Genomic DNA, 9697 nt, shown 5'->3' with positions numbered 1-9697 from the left:
GAGCGCGGCGGAGCGCAGCCCTGCCGGATCGGAAGTGCCACGCGGAGCCAGCCGCCTGGGCTCCCCCGGAGTCACGGTCCAAAGCCTCCTTCCTTGTTCCCTCTGCTCCCCTTACTTGACCGCAGGGCCCACCCTCCCGAGCCACTGGGCCGAAGGGATGTCCAACTCCGTTCGGGTGATGAGATGGTGACCACCTCTCCTTCCCAAGAGAAGGTGTCTCTCTCCTTTCTCTCCTAATAGTCTGGATGCTCTCTGCTCACTTTTGACCCCCTGGATCTACCCGTTTTGCAGACTACACCTCTGTGCCCCCAATTGCAGGGAAGTGGCCTGAGTCCTAGTAAAGGGTATGATTGAAGGAAGTGAGGAGAGAGCCCTAGCTTTGTGCTCAGACCTGATTGAAACCCTAGCCCTGGGCCTCCCTTGGACTGTTAACTATAGCACATAGTAGGTGTTCAATAAATTCGGTACCCGCCCCCCCACCTCTGGCACTGATAGCTCCTCCATAGCCAAGGTGGGAGTCAGAGACGAGAGGGGATTGCTGCTTTTGCAGTGTTCGCTGAGACCAGTTCACTAGTCAGGGCAGATAGCCCAGCTCCTGCTTCACGGTATCAGTGTGTTCCTAACAAATTGCAAATGAACTGTATTTCAAGTAAGCCAGAGGTGGGAATTGGAGAAAGGATTTTTTTTTTAAAGAAACTGTGGAATAAAGAATCTTTGTATGAAGTGTAGAAAGACCCCTAATCTTTCTGCTTTTGAGTCCAGGTATTTTGTGGTGGCACTTTCTTAAAGGGAGGCAAACTTGTAGGTGGAAATTCTCCAAGCACACTTTTCTTGGGAACCTTTGGATCCCCTGAGAGAAGACTTGGGTTCCTACACTCTTCGCAGTCTGCACCCTTGTTAGGCTCTGAATATGTTCCTGTCTTGTGGACAGAGATCCGGATTCCTCATCCTCGGGGCCCCAGGCCCTGGCTCAGGGTCTCTTGAGAGACAGTGCTTATAGAGTGATGAGGTACTGGGGGCCCCTGCACTCCTGAAAGCAGGTTCAGAGAGCTGATGTGGGGTCCCAGGTCACACAGCTCATTTGCGGCAGAACTGGGATCCCAATCTAGTGCTGAGCCAGAGAAAGAGACAAGATTAGGGGTCCATAGACTATTCGAGGCTGAGCTTTGCCAAGTATGGTCTGTGTGACCAAGGGCTACAGTACCTCATCTGTCAAAGGGGTAACCATGAGGCTCATGGGAGTCAAGATAAACTCTGACTCCTGTGGGAGTGCAGAGCATTTTCTACTCCAAGGAATACTAAGACCAGCCAGTTATTTGAAAATGGCACCAGAAAACTGATATTTATATTTTTTTTATTTGAAAGAGAGAGAGAGAGCATTTGCATGTGCACACACAAGCAAGGTGGGAGGGGAGGGGCAGAGGGAGAAAGAATCTTTACAAAATTTTTAATGTTTATTCATTTTAACCTTTTATTTATTTTTGAGAGTCAGAGAGATACAGAACATGAGCGAGGAAGCGGCAGAGAGAAAGGGAGACACAGAATCCCAACACGGGGCTAAAACCCGCAAGCTGCGAGATCATGACCTGAACCGAAGTCAGAGGCTTAACCAACTGAGCCACCCAGGTGCCCCTGGAGAGAGAATCTTAAGCAGACTCCACGCACAGCACAGAGCCCAATGCGGAGCTCCATCCCACCACCAGGGAATCACAAACCTCTATTAAGTTCAGGGGAAAAAAAACAGAGTTCCTTTTTCTCCTATTTCGGGTCCTTTAAGATCTGTTAACTCAAGAGCCAGACTGTGGTTTTGTGTGTAAGGACAGATGGAGCAAGAATGTGAAGGGGGTTGTGTGTGTGCGTGTGTGCGTGCGTACAAGTCCATGGGAATTGTGGAGGAGGGGCGGTGAGGTGACCAGGCTGGAGTCATCTCCATTCAGGCCCTCCACAAATCCACTAAAGGAGCTCAGGATAAAATGACCTTCCCTTCTCAGGGTCTCAGTTTCCCAGCTGCAGAGTGGGGGCCCTGTGGGGACAGAAGTGGGGAGTCACAGTATGTGGTTGCTGATATTCTCCCAAGCGTCCCAGAAGCTTGCCTGGCTCCCTCCCTGAGCCCCGCCCCATTCTTACTGCCTTAGGCTTGGTAGGTCAAGAGGGACAGACTGCAGCTGGGACCCCAGCAGCCTGACTCATGAGCAATGGGCTGGGGCCTTCCCCGGAGCCCAGTGCTGGCAAGCAGAGAGCAAAACCTCACCCCGGGCTCTCCCCCCACCCCCTTCCCTGGGGCCATAACAGTTGCTTATGTTGGCAAGTATTGTATGTCCAGGCTCTTTTCCACTGAGAAACCCTTTGTTAGGAAGAGCGGACAAGGGAGCGTAACTCAGAGTCTGGGAAGAGGGTGGAGGAAATGGCTGGGTGGCAGGCCCATTTCTGGAGGCGAACAGGGCCAAAGCAAAGAAATCACAGGCATCAGCTGGGGACCCTCCTAGAAAGGAAGTTCTGGGTTCCTTGACCCTCCCCTTGGGAGTCTTGCACAGTGGAATACGGCTTGGGTGTTTCTCTTGCTGATGGTCCTCCAACATTTGCTCAGCGCTCCTTCTGTCCAAAGCGTGTCAGGGGACAGGGATAGGCAAACAGTGTGCATTGCCCTGTCAGGAAACAACTGGAAGACACAACAGGTGCAAGAGAAAGGCTGAAATCCGGGCAAGACTTCCCATCCGGAAGTGTGCTCTGGACAAAGGAGTGGAGGCATCAGTGAGCATTATGGGGATTCCAGAAGGAAAGAGGCTCAGGGCAAGGTCAGTGGAAGACCTGGGTCCAAGCCAAAAGCCCACAGTCTTCAGAGTACATCATGGTGCCTACAGCCTCATCCCCTGAGAGGTCATATGGTTCTGTTTGTCTTCCTTCATCTTTTTTTTAAGTGTTTATTGAGAGAGAAAAATAGGGCATGTGCACAGGGGAGGAGCAGAGAGAGAGAGAGAGAGAGAGAGAGAGAGAGAGAGAGAGAATCTCAAGCAGGCTCTGCGCTGTTAGCACAGAGCCCGACAAGGGGGTTGAATGCACAACTGTGAGATCATGGCCTGAGCCAAAATCAACAGTCGAGTCGGAACACTTAGCCTACCAAGCCATCAAGGCGCCCCTGGGAAGGTTTTTAAAAAGATAAAAGGCAGGGTGGCTCAGTCGGTTAAGCAGCCAATTTCAGCTCAGGTCATGATCTCAGTTTGTGGGTTCGAGCCCTGCACTGGGCTCTGTGCTGACAGCTCAGGGCCTGGAGCCTGCTTTGGATTCTGTGTCTCCCTCTCTCTCTGCCCCTCCTCTGCTTGCCCTCTGTCTCTCTCCCTCTCTCAAAAATAAACATTTAAAAAAAAGATAAAAGGAAGGGCTCCTGCATGGCTCAGTTGGTTAAGCATCCAACTCTTGATTTCAGCTCAGTTCATGTTCTCACAGTGCATGGGATTGACCCCTGAGCGGCACTCCTGACTGACAGTGCAGAGCCTGCTTGGGGTTCTCTCTCCCTGCCCCTCCCTCACTGGCAGACGTGCGTGCTCTTGCTCTCTCTCTCTCTCTCTCTCTCTCAAAAATAAATAAATAAATAAACGAACTTTAAAATAAATAAATACCTTTCTGTTGAAAAACAAGAACATATACAGAAAAGTGCCATCTGCTCGTTTTTCACAGAGGGGTAAATTGAGGCCCAGAAAGCAGAGGTACCTTCCCTAAGACCACAGAGTGGGCTTGTTCAGAGGTAAAATAACATCCCAAGCCTCATAGCTCCTGGTCAGATGATCCTAGAATATCACCCTGTTAGTTTCTCCCTGCCCCCACCCCGACCTTGGCCTTTTGGCTTCTCGTCATTGGTTCTCACCTCATTGCTAATGGAAGAACAAAGGTGTGGACCTCTTCCTCCTGACCCCTAAGAACCACAGTCCTACTAAGACGTGTTAGGCCAGGAGCTCCTGGCTGACTCAGACGGCAGAGCATGCATCTCTTGATCACAGGGTTGTGAGTTCTAACCCTACCCTAGGAGTAGAGGTCACTTAAAAATAAAAGATCTTTAAAAAAGGAGGAGGAGAAGAAGAAGAAGTTCTCAGTCAGTAGTTCTCAAATCGGGGTCCCCCGGGCCAGCAGAATCAGCGTGACATAGGTGTCATAAAGGGGACTTCTTGGCCCCACCCCAGAGGTATTCAACCCGCATAGGAGGCGAGGTGCTTTACCTGAGCTTCATCAAATCTTCCAGTGGATTCTAGTGCACGCACAAATATGAGAAGCACTATTCTCCTTTGAAATCAAGGCCAAATTAGGACGAGAACCAACTCACAGAGGATCTGGGATCTGGTCCTCGCTGAAGGCTGCCACCCTCACCTCCTATCCCCAGTTTGCAAAGCTCGGAACTGAGCCATATCTGAAGTCTGGGTCTGGACACAGCTCCAGGAGCATCCAGAGACTGTGCCTCATGGTCCTTCTCCGCATCACCCTTCTCCTCCTCCTCCTCCTCCTCCCCACCCCCACATTCCTTCTGCACATTTCTTGGCAAGTGTCTAGTGACCGTATCTAGGAGACCCGGATGGGTTAAGTTAACCACAGTGATTTGTCATACATTACGGAACAGCTGACCCCCCGGAGACCAGCTGAGCCATGAGATCAGTTAGAAACAATGCTGTTTGTACCCTGTGTGTAGATGTCCTATGGTTGCCGGTACTGCGTGGTGAGGGTCAGGGAGAGGAGGTCATCTTGTTCTTGTAAGGAGGGGTGCCAGAATGCCCTTCCAGAATTCTGTTTCTGCCGTTTACTCTCCTGAAACTGTAGGTTTATAATTGCAAATCGAAGTCCAGCGCAGCCCCTGATATTGGCCTCTTGGGGCTCAAGAGAGGCAAGCAGGAAATAAAGACCCTCTCCTATTTCCTGGAGCCCCTTGGCAAGGACTCATTGCTCACCAGCCAGTCTTCTAATCCTGATGTCCTCTTAGATGCCACGGTGGTTTCCTGCCAGCAAAGATGGACCAGGCCTCCATTCTGGTCCTTTCTCTAGATCAGTTGGGTTATATGTAACGAAATAAATAAATATGGCTTAATTTATTACCCCCCATAATATGGAATACTGAAGCAGGCATGTGTCTGCTTGGTTAATTTGGCAGCCAAACAGAATCACCCAGCACCCTAGTTCCATCCTTTTTCTACTCTGCATTGTTTTCAGTTACTTTTATCCTCAGGCCTGTCTCCTCTTTGTCACAAAATGGCTGCATTAGCGCCAGCCAAATGCATATGTTCACCAACTGCAATGGTGACCAGAGGCAATGGAAAAGGGAGTTACTTTCTTGTCCCCTCTTTTAAAAATTTTTATTGTGCAAATTTTCAGACATAACACAAAAGAAGACAGTAGTATGAAGCTACCCCAACCCCCCCCCTCCAGCTCTTATTTACCTGCACTTAGTTTCCATCATTGTTAGCACAAGACTGGTCTTGTTTCATTGTTACCCACTCCCCACCACACATCCTGGGTTATTTTAAAGCAAATCTCAGGAATGCCTGGGTGGCTCAGTCGGTTATGTGTCCAACTTCAGCTCAGGTCATGATCTTAAGGTTCTGTGTAGGGCTCTGTGCTAACAGGTCGGAGTCTGGAGCCTGCTTTGGATTCTATGTCTTCCTCTCTCTCTGGCCTTCCACCACTCATGGTCTGTCTCTCTCTCTCTATCTCAAAAATAAAATAAAACATAATAAGTTTTTAAAGCAAATCCCAGACATCATCACCTTTTTAGTATCAATAGCTAATAAAGACTCGCTCTTTTTTAAAAACAAAAACAGGGGCGCCTGGGTGGCTCGGTCGGTTAAACGTCTGACGTCAGCTCAGGTCATGATGTCTCAGTTCCTGGGTTCGAGCCCCGCATCGGGCTCTGTGCTGACAGCTCAGAGCTTGGAACCTGCTTCAGGTTCTGTGTCTCCCTCTTTGTCTGCCCCTCTCCTGCACACACTCTGTCTCTCTGTCTCTCAAAAATAAACATTAAGAAATGAAAAAAAATTAAAAAATAAAAACAAAAGCAAAACATCAACAACGAAAACCACAAGGCCTTTGTCACATCTAACAAAATTAACCTCAACTTCTTAAAGTCATCTTACATCCAATCACTGCTTAAATTCCTCCATCACAAAAATTTTTGTTTTCTTTAGATTTGTTTTGAAGACACGATTTGTTCAAATCAGGGTCCAAACAAAGTCCACACCATGTGTTTGGCTGATCTCAGAAGACTCCTATAATCTAAGCGATGGGTGGGCAAATTGTGCGTGGGGCCAAACCCAGCCCACGGCCTGATTTTATAAACACACCTCCCGCCTCCATTTGTTTATACCTCCTTGGCCTCATCTCATGCTACAGAGGCTAAAATGTTTATTACTTGGCCTTTACAGAAAAGGTTCATTGACCCCTAATCTGAATAATTTCCCTATCTTTTTTATCCCTATGCATTTTTTGGTTTGCAGGAATGAGGACATTTGTTCCACAGAATTCTGCATCCTCTGGTGTCCCTTTGGAAGAGCAAGGTGGAGGTTTGCAGAAGCCCCCCTCCCTCCACACACAACCCTTTGCAGCAGTTTACCTTCGAGTCTTGATACCCAGAGTCCCCCACAGCCAGCCCCTGCCCAGGGCTGAGGCCATCCTCAGATGCACGTGGCTGCTCCCGAGATGCCCTCGCAGCCCCCGGACACAACCTCTCCCTGCCCCGTCCTCTAACTCGTGGTCAGCATCTAACAAAGCACGCCCCCTGTCCCGGCTCTGTGCTGGACGCCGGGGACCCAGAGGTGACCACGGCAGACCAGACTGTGTTCTGAGCTCATTTAGTGAGGCTGCTCCCGGGCTGGGGGGGAGGCGCAGGTGCCGTGAGGGTGCAGAGAAGGGGTGCCAAACCTACATTTGTGCAGTTGGAAAACGCTTCCTGGAGGAGGTGTCCTGGGGCTTGTGGGGAAGGTGGGGCAGGATCCCACCTCTTAGGGGCCAGAAAGCTGTGTTAAGGGGTCTGGCCTATCCAGAAGGCCCTCGGCAGACCCTGGAAGATTCTGTGAGGGGGCAGGAGCAGAATTAGGATCAAAAAAGTTAGTGAGATGTAAAATCTGCTCTCAAGCTCCTCATTCATGCTGAGGCATGAGTCCCCCATGGACGTGTACTGGGCTGTTTAGAGCCCAGCGGGTGAAAGGGTGAAAGGGGTAAGAGACATAGTGTGAGGGGTGTTTATAATACTATTTTGTCTTCTCAAAATATATCAAATATATATTTTAATGTATATCTTTAAATTATATTTTATATTATATAATCTATGTTTTATGTATAATTTATGCATTATATATTATATACTGTAAATTAATTATATCATGACTTTTAAATGCTGTTTATTATCTACTTAAGATATAATCTTATTATATAGTTATTAAATTACATATCAATATAAAATATAGACACGTTTCCTGTTTTATGTTTATTTTTGAGAGAGAGCATGCAAGCGCATGTGCACATGCAGGGGAGGGTCTGAGAGAGGGAGACAGGATGCAAAGGGAGCTCTGTGCTGACAAAAGAGAGCCCAATGCAAGGCCTGAACCCACGAACCCTGAATTCATGACCCGAGCCAAAGTCAGACGCTTAACTGCCTGAGCCCCCCAGGTGCCCCAGGCATTTATCTTAATGTATATTTGACATATTTCAGAAAGACGGAATAGTCTTCCATGTCCATATAGTTTCTGTGTCATGGGATACGTAACAGGGTAACATTCTAATGAAGGAACTGAGTCGCTGAAATGATACCACGGAGGTAGTGCCTTTTCTCTCTTCACCCAAAGCCGCCCTCGCTCCAATAGCTTGCTCTGGGCTCTGGCCCCTCTTGGAGCTGGTTTTTAAATCTGGAAAATCAGACTAGAAATATCTATCTCCCATCAAGGATGGATATGCACACTATCAGCCAGATATCTGGAAGCCCTTCAGCAGCCGGGGCATAATATTATGGGCATTTTGCTTCCTTCTTAGCCCTTAAAACGGAATGCCCTGAGTGACTAAGACTCCTCACTCTCTGCCACTCCAAGGGCAGACGGTTGGAAGTGAATCTACATTTGCACATTTCCAGGATGATCTGCCCACTTTCAAACAGGGGCGGGGCGGGGGGGACACACAAGGATCCACACTCTGCCAGTGGAATCCTTGCCTTTCACCAGCCCCAGCTTCAAAATCGTCATGAGTCGACAGTTGTCATCTGTGATCTCCAAAGGAGGGAGAGGCCTTTCCTGAGCACTGACTATCTACAGGGCACTGTGGGAAGCACTACCCGGGTGCCAGGAAATGTCAGCTTCTCGGGTGACCCGGATGTAAGCGTGCTGGTGACTCTAGTGGTGAAGGTGATGTTTTGTATAATGTCTAACATCTGCCCAGAGAGAGAAACCTCAGCAGGGACGTTAGGAGGCCAGGGCTCTGGTCGGGACCCTGCCGACTGGCTGGGGAGCTCCGTGCGGCCCCCGTCCTGCCCTGTGCCATGAGCGTGAGGATGAGATCCCCTCTGCGGTGCCTCTGAGCGCCCAGCACCCATGACTCAGCCCCCAGGGCTTTGCACACGCTGTTTCCTGAGGCTGGGGCGCCTTTTCCCATGCCTCCACCTGGCAAGCTCTGACTCCTCCTTCAGACTCCGTCAGCTGGCAATTCCTCCCCGCATCCATTATGACACATACTTCTTATTGAAGCGTTTCTTATCAGTTTTCTCTTTTTTAAGTTTATTTATTTTGAGAAAAAGCATGAGTGGAGGAGGGGCAGAGAACGAGGGAGTGAAAGAGAGAATCCCAAGCAGGCTCAGAAACTGACAGTGCGGAGCCAGATGAGGGGCTCGAACTCACAAACTGTGAGATCATGACCTGAGCTATAGTCAGATGCTTATCCACTGAGCCACCCAGGCACCCCTTCATATGAGTTGTCTTAAGGGCAGGGTTCAGGTGTTGTTTTGTTAAGGCTTGGCACACAGTAGGTGCTCAATCCAAGCATGCTATACTGACTGGGTAGCACTGAAGTCCCTTCCCTAGGCCCTCCCCCTGGGTGAGCGTCACTCTCCTGAGGGCTAAATCGTTCTTGCCGGAGTCTGAACCCCTCACCGTGAAGGCCGGGAGGTGAAAAAGGATATAGGTATCCAGGGACACTCAGGCCTTGGGAACTGAGTGAGGCTTGAGGCACATCATCTCTCCCAACAGCTGATGGTGACAACCCTTCCGGTCACCATTAGTCATCCTTCTGCCATAGGCACTTCTGTTTTTTTTTATAACTCCAGGCAGCTGGGGCCAGCCGGGCCCTACACCTGCCCCACATTTATGCTCTGTAGACTTCCGGGATCGGCTTTTTGGCAAGACCTTCAGATCAATTAGCTGAGTCCGTGCTAAGAAGTTGGGGGGTTTGCGGAGTGGGAACCAGGTCAGAAATCCCTCCCTGTCGCCAAAGAGCTACCTAGGGCCAGTGGACTTGAGCCTTGGGCGGAGGGGCACTGAGGGCTTCGGGAAGACCAGGTCATGGAGAGAGCAAAGTGCACGGATAATTAAAGCGCACGGTGGAGACCCAAATCCGGAATGAGCTAAAAAAGGGCTGTAGATTACATGTTACAAGCTGTGTGCTTTTCCCGAGTCCACTCCAGCTGGCCGGCAGAGAGGAAGCTCCCTCCCACTTGGCCAAGACTGACCTCCACCGAATGTTC

General features: G+C 49.7%; 1 protein-coding gene across 1 annotated transcript in view; it reads right to left on the bottom strand.

Annotated features, from left to right (window-relative positions):
• ADAMTS14 (ADAM metallopeptidase with thrombospondin type 1 motif 14) overlaps positions 1-8207 on the bottom strand; it is an 86673-nt gene extending 78466 nt beyond the window's left edge. The window contains exons 1-2 of the mRNA XM_029919760.1: positions 8177-8207; positions 4360-4548 (exon numbers count right to left, since the gene is read on the bottom strand). Coding sequence (XP_029775620.1) covers positions 4360-4548; positions 8177-8207 — 220 coding nt within the window. The remainder of the gene's footprint in view (positions 1-4359; positions 4549-8176) is intronic.
• Positions 8208-9697: the final 1490 nt, after the last annotated feature.

Source organism: Suricata suricatta, chromosome 2, assembly GCF_006229205.1.
Source record: "Suricata suricatta isolate VVHF042 chromosome 2, meerkat_22Aug2017_6uvM2_HiC, whole genome shotgun sequence".
In the NCBI taxonomy this organism is placed as follows: Eukaryota; Metazoa; Chordata; class Mammalia; order Carnivora; family Herpestidae; genus Suricata; species Suricata suricatta.
The sequence above is the reverse complement of the archived record's forward strand: the minus strand, read 5'-3'. Positions and strand labels throughout refer to the sequence as shown.